We start from the raw sequence: 18,432 nt of genomic DNA on the forward strand, positions 1-18,432 counted from the left end.
TCTTTCCTGATATTTGCGTGTTTCAAACACAGATTTGAATGCAGCGATTCGAGGATTAATAAACATATGAAAATCACCAGCGAGGCAGTGGCGCAGTAGGTAGTGCTGTCGCCTCGCAGCAAAAAGGTCGCTGGGTTGCTGGTTCGAACCTCGGCTCAGTTGGCGTTTCTGTGTGGAGTTTGCATGTTCTCCCTGCCTTCGTGTGCTCTGGTTTCCCCCACAGTTCAAAGACATGTGGTACAGGTGAATTGGGTAGACTAAATTGTCTGTAGTGTGTGGTTGTGTGAATGTGTGTGTGGATGTTTCCCAGAGATGGGTTGCGGCTGGAAGGGCATCCGCTGTGTAAAAACTTGCTGGATAAGTTGGCGGTTCATTCCGCTGTGGCGACCCCGGATTAATAAAGGGACTAAGCCGACAAGAAAATGAATGAATGAAAATCACCATCATTTATAATTTATGTTGCGTGGGTGTTGAGATCCCAATCTTTTAATGATTAATCGTGCAGCGTACACTGAATGCATTATTGCAGGCTAAACAAGTAGTGACAGAAAACACCTTTAATAACCTAAGAAACCTTCCACATCCCGAATAACCCACCACAACTTCTTCTGTCATCAATATATTTTACAAAAAGGCCTAAATGCTTACATACATGTAATTTGAATGACGCGGGAGGTGATCTCTCAGCGATCGTTACAGATTTAGGATTAATCCACAGGCAAAAGGTTATTAAACTATTAATACGCAGGTCACTTGTGTTCCGACCCGTGGTTTATTTGATCTACTTTTAATCATTTTTAAGACCTCGCAGGGATGAAGCCTAATGAAGCCTAATCATTTTTACACATAAGCATATGGCAATTGTGGAAAGTGACTTATATTGACTTGAAGGTACAAATTTTATTATATTTAGTCACTGAGCAGACGCTTTTGTCCACTTAAAACTGAGGAGGCATTCAGCGATTCAACAAGGAGAGGCAATACACACCAGAAGTGCTAATTATACAAAGGAACGGTTTGTGCTCCGGAAATTAAAGGCTACAGTGTTTATACAAGTGGTCTGTAAAGCCCACTCCCCACTGTGAGTTTTTTAAAGAGATATGGAAAGATTGCAAGAAATTGTCTGGTGCAAATGTGCAAAAACTGGTGCACATGTGTCGGTTAAAGTATCAGAGAGATGAAAGAGTGTGTTTTCGACAGGTGGTTTGTCAAGCCCACTCCCCGGTGTAGAACCTCAGTAATAAAACCTCAATGTTGTTTGCAAAAGTCAGTGAATCAAGTAAGCATTTAGGTAGGATGTGGTACTGTACCTGTCCACTCTGGTTTGCACTGGCAATTGTAGGTGTTCACTCCATCCACACAGGTCCCTCCATTAAGGCAGCGATGATCTGGACAATCATCGATGTTTTCTTCGCAGTTCTGCCCACTAAAACCTGGAAAAATAAATTATTTGAAAAATCTAAAATAAATCATTTTTCAATCCCAAATGTCTCACAGCTGTTCACGTTATAATCTGCTTGCTTAGTGCAACAATTTTATAAAGGTCACTATTCAAATCTTCAGTAGGTTTTGTTTTATATTTAAAATAGCTTTATAAATTTGTTGTAAAAAACAAATAAATAAATAAAAGCATGTCATTCTTTAAAATGAATGTAAAGATTTTCACTTTTTCTTTAATCTAGTCTTTTAAAAAAATGCATTAGTTTCCACAAAAAAGAAGTATCAAAACTTTTGAAACTAAACATTTTTTTAACACCAATACTAGCATGTTTCTTGAGCTTAAAGGCCTGTCATATTCACAAATTTTGTGAAATTATATAAATTTTTTGTACATTTTGATTGATTTTATTATTATGCATTAATAATATAATAATACAATTTAGCATAAATATGTCCATATGATTTGCTCTAAAGTAAAATAAATAGAATAGAAGCAATAAATTAAAATCAACATTATGTTAATTAATGATAACCTTTCTGTATAATAATGTAATAAAATAAATAAATATAATATAATTTAACATAACATAAAATAATATAATTTAACATAACATAACATAAAATAATATAATATGATATAATATTACATAAAATAATTAAATATAATATAATATAACATAAAACAATATAATATAATATTATATAATTACATATAATATAATATAACATAATATAATATAACATAACATAATATAATATAATATAATATAATTAATATAATTAAATATAATATATAAATATATTATTTTAAATAATAATAAAATAAAATAAAATATAATATAATATAAGCAAAAAATATTAATCAACATCAAATATAATAACCCATAAATTCAAATATTCTAGACGTATAAATAAATATTTGTGCAACTGTTTGCTGACAGAACTCATGTTGGCTCTCTGAGGCCTAAATATTTATTTCAGATTGCACAGCGCAGATCCTTTAACACAAACATGCAAATTCAATTGTTTCCCAGCATAAATAGAGGGAAAAAAATGTTGTGAAACTCTCTGCGACATTTGAAAAACAGTCGTTAATGTTTTTGCGGTCAACAGTCTTCCTTTTCTAAGAAGACTTGCAGTACCAGGATTCTGTTAGAGGCATCAACGACAACGACCCAACCGACTCTAACCACAATTTCCTACAAATTAACTCCAAAAATTTCACTTAGGATGTGTTTCATAACTGATCACAGTGATATAATATGTGTGACTCCGACAAAAGCATGGAAGACGTGACTTTAGTGATGTTTCCTCACAGCTGAGCTTAGGTTTATTTAGATGTTACGAGGTCCACTCAGATCTAGTGTAGTGAATGGACAGACACACACACACACACACACACACACACACACACACACACACACACACACACACAGTGTTTTCCAAACACTGACTTTAACCTATGAACACCAGCATAAGGAAGTAGTCGTTCAGACATTTCCTCATGATAAGCACAAATTCCTGCCGACCTGTTACACAAAAACACATGCAGAGGAGCCCATATTGCAAAAAACACATACATTTTATACAGAAAGTATTAAATAATAATAATTGTTTTATATACATTATACATACATATATAATAATGTATGTATACATTTAATTATGTTTTATTTCTTTAATTTATAAATACATTTTATCAACATTTTTGAATTAAAATTATAACTCAATTTCGTTCAATATTTTTACAAAAACAATTGTACAAATACTTTTTCGGCTTTTTTTTTCCATTTTTAAAAATGCATGCTGACACTTTATGTTAAGGTGTCCTTGTTAAACGTTTCATGTACTTGCCAAAGTCTTTAGTAGATCAAATTAATTATGCATAGTTACATGCAACTAACCATAACTAACCCGTATTACAATCTTAACCATAAGTGAAGTTTTTAAACTAATTTTGAGAGGAGCACGTGATATAATTGACTGCAGCTGGCCACCTATCTACACTCATTAGTTAGCCAATCAGATCTTTCCTAACCCACTATAAGTAGCCTAGCTAGATATTACTCCCTTATCTTCGTTTTCCGAAGAAACCCCCCATCCACCCCCTTTCTCCTCCTTTCCTCCTTTAAAAAGAGGAGCTCTCGAGAATCACCTGATCTCGTACTCCCCTCACATGCTCTATGGACCTGGCGGGAGCCCTGGGCTCAACTATCTCCGAGCTCAGGGTTCTCTCCCGGGACAGCATGCCAAACCTGCTTACAGCTGTCAAGCAATATCTAAGTGTGAACTCTTGAAAGTAAGTACATGTACTGTAATTAACAGTAGTCAGCAGTTACACTGTAAGAAAGACGCCTTGAAATGTAAAAGTGTAACCAAATATACTATATATATATATATATATATATATATATATATATATATATATATATACATATAGTTGTTTAAGCAAAATAGTATTTATTTGAAATAAAAAAGTATATAATATTATAAGTCTTTTGTCATTTTTGTTCCATTTAAAACATTAATAAAATAAAATAAAAAAATTTAATAATCCATAAAATAAAATATTTCATAAAGTAAATCAAATAAAATAAAACCATCCATAAAAATAAATACAAATAAAATAAAACAATGAAATGAAATAAAATAATCCATAAATAAAATGAAATAAAATAACATACAATAAAATAAAATAACAAAAATAACAACAATATAATAAAAAATAAATAATATTAAAATAAAAAAAATAAAATTAAAATAATAAAATTAAATAAAATTAAATAATCCATAAAATTAAATAAAAATAAATTAAATAAACTTTAAAATATAATAAATAAAATAAAACAATCTATAAAATAAAATAATCTATGAAAAAAATACATCCTTCAAATAAAATTAAATAAAAATGAAACAAAAAAATTAATTAAATAATTCATTTATTCATTTTCTTTTCGGCTTAGTCCCTTTATTAATCCGGGGTCGCCACAGCAGAATGAACTGCAACTTATTAGGCATATGTTTTATGCAGCGGATGCCCTTCCTGCCACAACCCATCTCTGGGAAATAAATAAAATAATCAATAAAATAAAATAAAATGATATAATCCATAAAATAAAATAATCAATAAAATAAATCAAACAAAATAATCCATAAAAAATAGATAAATGTTTAAAAAAATAAAAATTGAGCAAGTTCACATTACAAAACACATTTAGCATTGTTTCTGTTTTTTTGTTTTTTAGACAGATTTTTTTTTCATATGGGAGCACAGATATCATGATTAGACTGGGTTTAAATGACACTGCGAGAAGTGCATGCTAGGACACGTAGCCTATCCCACGTTCCCCCAAAGTTGTGGGAAACACTGATAATGCATTGTTATTGCAAACTCACTGAGCTCATCTGAAATCTCTACCTTCAGCTCTGACCCGGACACGAGACCGCTATCATTAGTCTTGCCGCTGGAACAGACGTCGTCAACAGGACACTCGTGAGTCAAAATAAGCTGAGTGGATTTCCTCGGACTGATCAAAGCGGAGAGGCTGCCATTGATCCGTCATTTGTTTCATAACTAATGTCAGTTAAAGCCCTCGTCATGATTAAAAAGATTCAAACCCTACAGCCTATAATCATGAGACATTGAGTCTTTGGATTGTTAGCATGGCAAACAACTCTTAAGCCAAGAAAAGGTCTATGCTAGAACAAGTCAGCTAAATACATAATCACATAAGCATTAGACCTACAGTACATTATATAGTGCATGTTGACGTACTGTTCATGCTGATTCAGATACCCATGCGAGACGAGACAACTATGAGTATGGTTATTTTTTGGTAATTTTATTTCAATGTCTTTATTGTATAATTAGAACAGTTCATTCATTAAAATTAAAATCAATGAAACAATAATAATTCCTTACATTTATATAGCGCTTTTCTAGACACTCAAAGCGCTTTACACATTGGGGGGGGGTTCTCCTCATCCACCAAAAGTGTGCAACATCCACCTGGATGACGCGACGGCAGCCTTATTGCACCAGACCGCACATGGTTAGGAGGCCATGACAGACAGAGACCAGTGGGTTAAACCCCTACTCTTTTTTTCAAAGGACATCCTGGGATTTTAAACGACCACAAAGAGTCATGACATTGGTTTCATCTGAAAGACGGCACTCACTGAGTAGTATAGAGTCCCTTTCACTATACTGGGGCGTTAGGACCCACACAGACCGCAGGTTGAACCCTCTGTTGGCCTCACTAACACCACTTCCAGCAGCAACCTAGCTTTCCCATGTGGTCTCCCATCCAGGTACTGACCAGGCACAGCTCTGCTTAGCTTCAATGGGTGACCATGTGAGAGTTGCAGAGAGCTAGCTGCCAGCATGGCAAAATATGCCATTGATTTACATTTGAAGTACTAAAACGTATCAATTCTAATACTAACAATCTATTTGTATAGTTATGAATTGTATTAGTCTGTTGTAGTTATTTTACTGCTTTTTTATTTGCAATTATTTGAGTTGAGTAGTCAACGCTTTGTTCTTGTAATTTTATGCAGAAAAGTTCAAGATGTCCTCACTGCAGCCTGTAACCATGATGACGTACTGGCCCATGCTACTGTGATGGGGTATGTGTAGGCCAGGGGTCAGCAACCTGCGGCTCTAGAGCTGCATGCGGCTCTTTAGCGCTGCCCTTGTGGCTCCCTGGAGCTTTTTCAAAAATGTTTGAAAATGGAAAAAGATGGGGGAGTTTAATATATTTTTTCAGTTTTAATATGAGTTCTATAGGAGGACAAACATTTTTAACGTTTTTAAATGCTGTAAAAGTGTGTAGAATTAATATTTAATTTCAACATTTCTGTCAACGAAGATTTGCGTCATAGCCTGCGACACACGTTTCTATCAGCAGGGTGGGATGCCAGGCAGGTGGCTGTTGTAAACAAACCGGAAGATAATAAAGCATGGAAAACCGTACACAGATGGTGACTACATGAAGGAGTCATTCAACATATTAGAACACCTATTTGCAGAATTCAAAAACAAAATCAAGATAATACAAAAAATTAAAGATATACCTCTCTCTGCTAAGACAGTGAAGGAAAGGGCTATTAAAATGGCAGGTAACATCACCGATCAGCAAACCAAGGACATTAATTCAGTGCCAGCATACTCAATTGCCTGTGATGTGACTGATATTCAAAGCGCTTTTATGCAGGTATGTGAACTCTGATGGGCCGCAAGAAGAAATGATCAAATTAATACCACTGAAAGACCAGAGGCTGTGCTGAAGTGTTTAAATGACAACGAAATAAACACCAACCACCTTATTTCAGTGGCTATTTAATCATGAAGGCTCATTATGTATTTATAGCCAACTTACTAATTTTTTTAGTAGGCTAATATAGCTAATATAGATACATACAGCATGTGTTTCCTTAATTATAAGGCTTATATAAGGCTTTACATTTTTTGCGGCTCCAGACATATTTGTTTTTTGTTTTTTTTTGGTCCAATATGGCTCTTTCAACATGTTGGGTTGCCGACCCCTGGTGTAGGCAATCGTCCATTACGTAGTGAACCTGATCCAGTACAAGCTGTGCACTACAGTCTCGAAAAGTCCAATAAACGTAACATTTTTAAAACATTTTAAGTGCCTGTGTGGCACTTTTTAATTTTTTTATTTATTTGTGTAAGTCAAGAGTTCAGCGGACGATTGATTATAAATCGCATATGGCATGTGGTCCCTGGAGAGAGCCCTCAGCTTATAAGATCCTTAAGCCTGGGGCTCCTTTCCCTTTATAGGGTTAGAGGGGAGTTTGAGCTCAGGTAGGGTTCGAGAACTCCCTAACTTATTAATAGTTGAAAGCGATTAGGGATTGCTGATTGCTCATCAATGGTGCCAATTTGGTTTGGTCAATTTACCTATGTCGCATGCCTTTGGGTGGAAAGACTGTTGGAGGAAACTGGATAATCCCAGGGGAAACCCATGCAAGCACGGGGAGAACATGCAAACTGCACAGAAACGTCTACTGGCCAAGTGGGATTGAACCAGTGACATTCTTGCTGTGAGGCAACAGTGTTAACTATTGGGCAGCCGTCCCGCCCTGTCAGGAAAAGGGGGAGGAGTAGGGGCGGAAGGAGGGATTCTTGAAGACAAGGATGACTAAGGTAAGAAACACTACGTATTTATAATGGGTTAGGATCTGATTGGTGAATCCTGTGTTGCTAATGCAGGACAAGCTGTGGTCAATCATAAGCACATGATCCTCTCGAAATTAGTTTATAAATAAACGTCACTTTTTAATTATGTTTATTATAAATGATTAAACTATATTACAATATATTTATTTTACTTTATATGTTTATTTTCACCGCACATACTCATTCCAAAACTTGCAGGTAAAAAAAAGGTTTGATTTTCAAATATGATCCAGCAGCTTTAGGGGTAAAGTCTAGTTTCTCTCAGTGCTTCCTTTAAACAATTGACAGAAATCAGTGAATTCCAAGTTTAAACTAAATTAATAAAGCATTAAGATGTGTACATCTTTGTAAATATTTTCACAGCAAAACAATATAAAAAGCCATTAAATTTGCAAATTTTGCAAAATCTCGTCAAAAAATCAAGCATTTTAGTCGCAAAATTTTCACAAAAGCAGCTACTGGTAAATGTTAAGTTCTAGTAAAGTTGTAAGTATCAGTATTGTTAGATTTCAGGATATCTATAAGCTTAATTAGCATCCAGAAGATATAAATCAGATATAAACATGTAAAGCTTGCAGTTTTCTCACTTCCGCCTAATAAGAATAACGGTTTTATTCACATCACCTCATACTTCAGTTTCTCATCAAATTCTCTGACCAATCAAATGCTCTCTAGTATCTGACATGACACGCCCCTTCAAGATGCTTCACATTCGATGTGCTTGAGCTCAACCACTCTCACTGGCAGAGCTGAGAGTAAAACAAAACACTATTGGCTCTTTTTGTTAAAGGGGAGGGGTTACACTATGCCACACCCTCTCTTCAAGTTTCAGTTGACATTAAATAAAAATGCACATTTCAAAGCACTTCACGAGACCTTTAAAGTCCACATGAACTGGAAGCTGCAACCGTTTTTTTCGTATTGTATTGCAGTTCCTAGAAAAACAGAATATTAAATGAGAAAACAGTGGGCGTGGCTTGTTTTTTCTATTGCAAGCTGATTGGATGTAGTAAAGTATGCAGTTTATTCAGAAATATCAGGATAAGCCTTTTGGGAGAGTTATTACAACCTAACAGACTCCTCCTTTCTGTTTGTCGTCAAAACAATATGGTGGTCACGCCCTCAGACAGACGTAATCTGAAAATTTAACTGAAAACAAACAGGAAGTGCATTTTCAGATTTAAATTTTAGATTACAAGGACAGCCTATTTATTTTTTCTTAATGACATGCACAGATGAATTATTCACCCCAAAACTAAAAAGGTGAGCTAACAATATCATATAGTTAGTTTTGTTTTCATGTCTACTTTAAAGACACTTACCTGGCAGACAGGAGCACTCATAACTGGTCTCCCCCTTCTGTACGCAGGTGCCCCCGTGTAAGCATGGCGAGGGGTTACACGGCTGATACAGGCTCTCGCAGTGTTTCCCAGTGTACTCGGCGGGACAGTTGCAGTGATACGTGCCCACTCCGTTCTCACACACGCCACCGTTCTTACACGGAGAGGGAATCTGCGCGCACTCGTTGACATCTTGTTTGCAGGTTTGGCCTGAGAAGTAAGGTGTACAGTGGCAGAGGAAGTCCGAATCAAAGGGGCTACACTGACCACCATTGGCACAAGGATTCGAGGCACAGGGATCAGCTTGCTGGCAGGTTTTACCTGGCGATAGAGAGCATTTAAGGTCAGAACACACTTTTAGATGTTAGTGTAGACTTTTCCCAATTGCTTTCTTCAAATTTAAGCATTTTCCAGGTGCACTTTCCAAACTTTTCCAGCACTTTACAATTGTGGAAAATTATATAAAAATATATACTTCATTATATCAGATGCTAATCGTTAGATATTGAAAAGAACTGACATTGCATCTTTTGTTTTCAACCCAAGCTCATACTGAAAACGTACCGGTATCTATATTTCTGGAGAGCGCCAAATATGTGCCAGGAGCTACGTTTTTTTGCAGTGTTTGTTTTCATGAATGCACCAGAGGCCGCTGTGTACGCTTTTTCAGATCTCAAATTTCTTTCACGAGTGCCATTCGTGCCCGTTGTTCTCGCGTAAAGCCACCAGAAGCCTCTGTCAACTGACCAACTGAATCCCGTCGTCATGTTCAACTCCTTTTGGCGTCTCAAGTCTGAGACATAAGCGACGAGCCACTGGACAAACTAGTAACAGCGGGAAAGCTGTCCACATCGGCGTCACACCGCCCCGTAGCGTTCATTTTAAAGACGAAATGCAGCTATATGTACTTCTGGCTACATAATTTGCGATCTACATTTTCAGAATGAGCCTATGGTGGCTCCTGAGCTCCAACGAAACAGTGTCAAGGTACAGATAAAGGATAATCGAATTTAAAATAACATTGTATGGTTTTCACTTTATGAAAAATTAAACAATTATTCTTTGTTAAAGTGGCACACTTTGTAGTTTATTGTTCAAATGGTTTCAATTTACTTTAAATCGCTTTACATCCTGCAATGTGACTATAGCAGATTAGCACTTTGCGATATCTGATGGCATGTACCCAAAGCCCAACATTAAATTACTATGATTTAATTTTTTAAATGTCATTGACATGCATTTAAAATAACTTACCTTTCATCTTAATTTTACAGTTATTTTAATTTATTTAAAAAAGACAGGCAGCTCATGCTACAACATGCTATTGATTTTATGCGAAAGCAAAAAGATTGATTTTATTTGATTGAAATTGTGTGTTATGATTACCTATCTAGTGAAATAAATTATGTAAAAAAAATAATTTTAAAATTTATAAAACGAAGAAAATTTTCAAGCACTTTTTCAAAAATCAGTAGATTAAAATTAGGGCTTAACAATATATATGTTGAGCATCTGCAATAGACGCATCGCAGGTGTCTGCAGCCCAATCTAATCTTGCTGTCAAAATCATCATCGATCCAGATGTTTGCAGTTTGCAGATTGTTGGAGAACTACACACATGCCACCACATGAGCTACAACTATCAGGATGTCTTGCGCAAATCAACTCCAGCTACAGCTGACAATAATCTGTACACTCTCTCACACACACACAGCCTAGAAGTGTGTGTGTGCTGTGTTTATAGTCCAGGTAATCATATAACACGAGTTTCAGCTGTGTGTGTGAGTGAGTGTTCGAATTATTGTCAGCTGTTGTGGGAGTAGATTTGCGCAAAGCATCCTGGTAGCTGTAGTTCATGTGGTGGCATGTGTGTAGTTCTTCAGTGATCTGCAAACGCTGGATCGCTGGTGATTGTGACAGAAGGATTAGATTGTTAAATTAATTATTAGAAATTAAAAGATAAGGATACTATTAAATATTAATATTTTTAAAATTATTTACACAATGATGATCATGTTATTTTACGCCTAATTGTTGAATTTCTGTACTTGTACACTGTTCGAATCCCCATAAAGCACTGTTTATTTATTTATTTTTGCTTGTAATTTATTATAAATTACGTGCATCCACTGCATAAAAAAAGACTTGATCACATCAGATGATTTAAATTCACGAGATCATATTCATATCACATTATATATCACAGCAAAACAAAATATTGCCATATCAGATTTGTCAAATATTGCAAAAATTAATAAGAATTATGGATTTCAAGGATGTTAAAACTGGATTGTGGGCTCACCTGACCAGCCTGGTGGGCATTTACACCTGTAGTTGTGGATGCTGGTGAGTTCGCACGTGCCTCCGTTTCGGCACGGAGCACCAAGGCACACGTTGTTGGTGGGAGTGAGGCACAGTCGGTCCGTGTAGCCCAGGCTGCAGTTGCAGACAAAGTCCACCTTGTTGGCAGAAGTGATCAAACGGCACACGCCACCATTTCTGCACGGGGATTGGAAGCAAGGGTTGCGGAACTGGCACGCTGGGCCGGCGTACAGATCCAGACACCTGTAGATAGGAAACAAGCCACAATAATTCATTGAGCTTAATTTGAGCTAGACGATATTTCAATGTAAAGAATAGGAAAACTCCAGAATTTTCTGCATCATAGCATGAGTTATTCAAAACAAACCACCACAGTTACATCATCATCTTGCGCACCTCTTAACACATTTGAATGTGTCTTTTTTTTAATACATTCAACGAATATTCAAATTAGATTATCTTTTTACAACCCTAGTTTATTCTGAATGTGTGTTTAATTTTATGAATTTGACAAATACCTAAAACTAGATATTTGACAGCTCTAATTTATACTGAATGTGTATTTTATTTTAATAAATTCAACGAATATTCAAAATCCAATTTATTTTTGACAGCCCTATTTTTTTATGTGTCTTTTTAAAATAAATTCAATAAATAATCCATCATAAATTTTTGACAGCCCTAGTTGGCACTGAATGTGTCTTTTTAAATACATTTAACGAATAATCAAAATTGAAATTTTTGACAGCCCAAGGTCGTCCTGAATATGTAATTGTTTTAATAAATTCCACGAATATCCAAAAATCAGTTTTTGATATTCCTAGGTCATCTTGAATGCGTCGTTTTTTTAGTTTTTTTTTTATAAATTCGCCGAATATTCAAAGTTAAATTTTTGACAGCCCTGGGTCATCTTGAATGCATAATTGTTTTAATAAATTTAATAAACATTCAAAATTTGACAACCTAAAAAATCAACAAATTCGACAAATATTCAAAATGTAATTTTTGACAGCCCCAGTTTGTTCTGAATGTGTGTTTTATTTTAATACATTCGACAAACATTCAAAATTTGATCTTTTGACAGCCCTAGTTTGTACTGAATGTGTCTTTTATTTGAATAAATTTGACGAATATTCATTCATTCATTCATTTTCTTATTGGCTTAGTCCCTTTATTATTCCGGGGTCGCCACAGCGAAATGAACCACCAACTTATCCAGCAAGTTTTTATGCAGCGGATGCCCTTCCAGCCGCAACCCATCTCTGGGAAACATCCACACACACATTCACACACACACTCATCCAATACGGACATTTTAGTCTCCCCAGTTCACCTGTACCGCATGTCTTTGGACTGTGGGGGAAACCGGAGCACCCGGAGGAAACCCACACGAACGCAGGGAGAACATGCAAACTCCACACAGAATCGCCAACTGAGCTGAGGCTCGAACCAGCGACCTTCTTGCTGTGAGGCGACTGCACTACCTACTGCGCCACTGCTTCGTCCTAATTTGACAAATATTCAAAATGTAATTTTTGACAACCCTAGGTCATCCTGTATGCAGCTTTTTTTTTTTTTTTTTTATAAATTCGAAGAATAATCAAAACTCTATTTTTAACAGCCCTAGGTCCTCTTGAATATGTCATTTTTTAATAAATTCGATGAATATTCGCAGTGGAAAAAGAATGAATATTGTGTATGACTCCCATGAGCTTGGAGGACTGCATCCATACATCTCTGCAATGACTCAAATCACGTATTAATAAAGTCATCTGGAATGGCAAAGAAAGCGTTCTTGCAAGACTCCCAGAGTTCATCAAGATTCTTTGGATTCAATGCCTCCTTCGTCTTATCCCAGACATGCTCAATAATGTTCATGGCTGGTGACTGGGCTGGCCAATCCTGGAGCACCTTGACCTTCTTTGCTTTCAGGAACTTGGATGTGGAGGCTGAAGTATGAGAAGGAGCGCTATCCTGCTGAAGAATTCGCCCTCTCCTGTGGTCTCCTGTTGACACCTCAGGCTGTTGATGTTGCCATCCACTCTGCAGATCTCTCGCATGCCCTCATACTGAATGAAACCCCAAACTATGATGTTTCCTTCACCAAACTTGACCGATTTCTCTGAGAATCTTGGGTCCATGTGGGTTCTAGTAGGTCATCTGAATGATGATTCATCTGAAAAATCTACCCTATGACACTTGAAATGATCAACTAGAAGTAAAGTTATTATGTGTTGTTCTTACAATTGGGACTGACGACAAGACTTTTGTCAGGTAGTATATATATTTAATTAGGATTTTCTTCATAATGTACTTTGTACTATTATTGTGGTGCCAAAATTCACACATATAGTCAAAAACGACTGATGTTAGTATTCTATTTTTTATTATCCACACAAACTAGCATACAATTCTAATATCAGCCATGATGTGAAAATAATTATTGACTTATAAAAAAGGGAACGAGTAATTGACATCTTGCTGTATAAAGAAATGTGCTTTTCTCAATGTTTGACGTTCTCTCAAAGTTTTGGGATTCTACTTCACAAGTCTAATCCTGTTTCAGATGGATTTATGAAAGTCAGCGATCCATCAGCAGCTCCTGGGAGCAAATCCGAGCGCCTCAGCCTTTCTGAATGAATCTGAATTCATTCACTCCAAAGACAAGGCAGAGTCTATACAAGGGTCTTTGAACCCAGGGCTAACATTATCAGGACTTCAAAGCGCTCTTCCTCCACCTCAATGCCTGCTATTCTTCTACAGTAAAGAGTCTCCGCAGCATCAATCGGGTTCTGGGGAATACAGAGATGGCACGGCGAAAAAACTTTTGTAAAAGACCTGTACGGACTTCATAACAGGTTTTTTCTGGGTCGGCTTGAAAAGTAATCTTTTGCCGATTTTACTCAGAGACACAAAAAGGGGCCCTCCCTCGACATGACTACGCTGAAATAACCTTTTGCGAAACGCTAAAGCCACCTAGAGCCTCTGGAATATCGAAAGCATGTTTTTGGCCCAGGGGGCAGTCGGAATATCTCAATACATTCCCAGTTCACTGCGCTCTGATCCAAACAGGGGCCCCCCTCGGTGGGGTGGCTGTTTTTACTGTGTCTCTCCTGGGATTAGGATGGCCAATAAGTTCAAGCAAGAAAAGAAAACACAGGGGACTGAGAACCAGGCACGACATAACCATTAAGTGCGTCGGTGGGAACCGCACTGCTGCCCACAATGCTACCTTTCCTCTCATTGTCCCATGGGCATTTTTCTGGGGGGGGTTGTTTAGGTTTTGCACAGTACAAACAGCGTCTGCTTCACCAGCACAACAACAAACTCCTCTGAGTTATGTAAGTGTTATAAATCTCCATCGTAAATGGGATTTTTTGCTGTGATGGCTTGGAGGAGCTGCTCTACAGTGGATCGCTCTTCAATAGTGACGTTTGTATTGAACTGAACTGAACTTTAACACTGACGTTTGTATTAAAGATTAGATTAGATTCTTTATTGTCATCACACATGTACAAATACAAGGCAACAAAATGCAGTTTAGGTCTAACCAGAAGTGCAATAGCAGTTAGTGCAGGATACAGGTATAAGTTATTAGGACCTTTCACACATACAGACCTTTGCTGCTCCGCGTGGTTTCAGAGAATGAAATTTGTGAATATTTTTCCAGACACATTTAGCTGTTAGTCAGATAACATTTCCATGTTCCTTTTTAATGCTTTTGCTTGCTACACAAATAAAAATGTGCAGAATTGTAGTATTATAAAGTATTATAAAGTTTTCTAACTGGCGAATGACATGATTTAGTGGGTCTCCACTAATGTCATCCTTAATGTGAGCGTTCGTATTTCAGGAGGCATGACTTTGGACGGCAGGGATGGGACTGTAATAGAGTTTTTATTTAAAAAGCTACTTTTTCCAAATGTGTGTGTATATATATATATATATATATATATATATATATATATATATATATATATATATATAAATAAAAAAAAATATATATATATATAATTATAAAAATATAAGTGCCACATTATTTAATATTAATATTAAATATAAATATATATTTATATATAAATATCTATACATACATATATATATATATATATATATATATATATATATATATATATATATATATATATATATATATATATAWATATATATATATATATATATATATATATATATATATATATACACATAAATATATACATAAATATATATATATATATATATATATATATATATATATATATATATATATATATATATATATATATATATATATATTCATGATTTTTAATGCCGTCATTAAAAATCATGGAGGCCATAAAAACCACCAGATAATGTAGTTTTTGTTGTGTATACTCATTTATGTTTCCCCCTAAGTTCAGTAAAACAGAAAATTAGTAATGAAGTAATTTTGTTAACTTTACTTTTGTTATATGTGAAACAGATATTTTAGATATCAGATGTATTAAGCTTAATCTTGTCAACATTTTGGATATTGTCTGTTTTCATTGGGATATTGTTTTAATATGTTACTTTCCAAAGGGAATATACTCATTTTAACTCGTATTTAACTCAGTATTTTAATTCATTCTGTCTAGTGCTAGTTATCCGTGCTGTTTTCCTATTGGAATTTTCGTTCCAAAATGGCCACTGTGTGACACTAGCGGCATCTAGTGGCTGTTTCCCAAATAGCAACAGAGTGTCGCCTCTTGGTGATTCTAAGCTCTTTGACGCTGCTTATGTGCCCTGCCCGCCTTGCGTTTTTGCAGTTTACAAATAAAATGAAATAAAGTCAACCTTGAGCATGTTAAAAAGCATGTTACGTCAGTCGCAGTCGTAGTTCTATATGCTGTTGTTCACATGTAAAAATAAATCAGTTTTTTTAAAATGCAATATTTAATGTGTCACAAAATAGACACGTCAATTTTCCTTTTATTAAATAATATTTCAATATTAATTTGACCAATTAACCGTTAATATTTGTTAACGAGCGGCAGTTGTCAGTTGGCAAAATTAACCAAAATGAGCATCCCTAACAGTGACGTTTGTATTAATAACTTTATGCTGAATGCTAGTACCCAGTGCTTAATTTGCGAATTGTGAGGTCCCGGAAGAGATTATATATAGGTGTCGTGCATGACAGTGGAGAACGGGGGGATTGGTTGGGGAATGAAAGTGAAGTGCGGGAGGGGGATGGCGGGGCATTGGATGGCGGAGGGGAAAGTGAAGAGGGTTGAGTTCTTGCGGAAGAAACTGAAAAGTGAAACTGAAAGTGCCGGATCCGGAGTGTTCCGTCACAAATTAAGCCCTGCTAGTGTCTTGAAAAATATCCAGTCAAATAATATGTACTGTCAGCATGGGAAAAATAAAATAAATATTTTATTAGAAATTAGTAGGGATGTAACAATATTGTAAACAATATTGTAACAATATTGTAAATACCGTCATACCGTCATGCAATAGTAATTTTTAATAGTAATTTTTTTCAATATTACCGTAGGCGCATGACTCAATAAAACTATTTCTGAGAAAAAGTTTGCTTAGGTAAATGAAGCGAACGGGAGGTAGCGGGAACTACAATTCCCATCAGCCCAGGCGTGGCCATCATCCTTTGCGGTCTGTTGCCACTACAGATCCAGTAATGCGGAAATGGAGTGTGTTGCTTGTAGTGGGGAAGAAAAAGAGCTGGAAATGATCGAACCTAAAGCGGGTTTTAAATCGGATGTGTGGAAGCATTTCAGTTTCTTTCTAAAAAGATACGAAAAAGGAGAAAAGGTGACAGACAAAGAAAAAAACAGTATGCAGGCACTGCCAGACTGGTGTAATATAAGTCGGGGAATACGACTAAAAACAGTCATGGGGACTGCAGAATACAGCACACTTGTTAGATTGATGCAGACATTGACTTGTACCACAAAGAGACCTCTATCTCACTCATGGCTTGTCCTCTCAAGTGGTGGAAAGACAATGCACAGCGTTACCCACTGCTGTCAACCTTGGCTAAATCATATCTCTCTGTCCCAGAAACCTCAGTCCCAAATGAGAGGGTTTTTTTTCTGTTGCAGGGGACATGCCCAGAGATCCCAGCTTTTACCAGATTATAGTTATATGATAATTTTCCTTAAAAAACCCATCTCTATCTAAGTGAGTGAGTGATTAAATGTTGAATGTGATGAGTTTTCAAATACTAAATTGAAACTTTATTTTTTTTATATGGTTTAATAGTTTTTTGTTATTAAAATGGATAAATTGAAGTTCCTTTTTCAAAGCTTACAGATAGATGGCTAATTTGTGTGTCATTGATATGTTCAGTGCTAAGGTAAATAAACACTTTTGGCACTTTTTTCGAGTCTTTTCATTAGTGTTTTTTTTTCCTATTAATTATTCAATAAATACCGTACCGTGCCATTCATACCAAGGTATTATCGTACCGTGAAATTCTGATACCGTTACATCCCTAGAAATGAGTTATTAAAACTATTATGTTCAGAAATGTGTTGAAAAAAATCTCCAGTCCGTTAAACAGAATAAGATAGTAATATATAGTTTATCGTATAGCTTATCGAACTCTTGCACCAAAACAATAACAATATGACTGTTTCCACAAGAACTGAGATCTGATGCACAGAAATGAGTGCGACTGACCCCAGACAACACATCGCTGTGTGTAGTTATGAGCTGGAATAATGCAGCGAGGGCCAGTGTGGAGCAGGTGCGCATGCTAATGAGGGAGCGGCAGCTGCTGGTCACAGCGCACCCGACTCTCTGCTCATAAACCCCCCCTCCCCACACACACACACACACACACACACTTTCCCAAAGAGAAGAAGAAGAAGAGGGCCGAGGCAGCAGGCAGTTGAATGGTTTGCCCACCACAGAGCGGAGCAGACAGGCTCCATGAGAAGCCCCATTGTTTCCTGCCGCCATTCAGAGCGGGGCTGACCGCAGTCTGGGTGCCTCTAACCCTTCTGAGTGTGCATTCAGCTGTTAAACCTCCTCTTCTTTCCCCATCCCTCCCTCCGTCACCCTCTCTCTATCCTCTCCCGTTTTAATCTTCCAGTTCTCCACTTCCTTCCTACTTGGCTGGGCTGGAGGTGTAGTCGCACTCCT

At 36.3% G+C, this 18,432-nt stretch overlaps 1 protein-coding gene across 4 annotated transcripts in view; it reads right to left on the bottom strand.

Annotated features, from left to right (window-relative positions):
* Nucleotides 1-18,432, bottom strand: part of notch1b (notch receptor 1b) — a 190,383-nt gene that overhangs the window by 59,850 nt on the left and 112,101 nt on the right. For 3 of the 4 annotated variants that reach the window (XM_073951084.1, XM_073951085.1, XM_005168649.6), the window contains 3 exons: nt 11,285-11,547; nt 8,965-9,303; nt 1,311-1,433 (listed from right to left, as the gene is read on the bottom strand). In XM_073951084.1, coding sequence (XP_073807185.1) covers nt 1,311-1,433; nt 8,965-9,303; nt 11,285-11,547 — 725 coding nt within the window. 4 annotated transcript variants of the gene reach the window in all.

Source organism: Danio rerio, chromosome 5 (genome assembly GCF_049306965.1).
Source record: "Danio rerio strain Tuebingen ecotype United States chromosome 5, GRCz12tu, whole genome shotgun sequence".
NCBI classification, from domain to species: domain Eukaryota; kingdom Metazoa; phylum Chordata; class Actinopteri; order Cypriniformes; family Danionidae; genus Danio; species Danio rerio.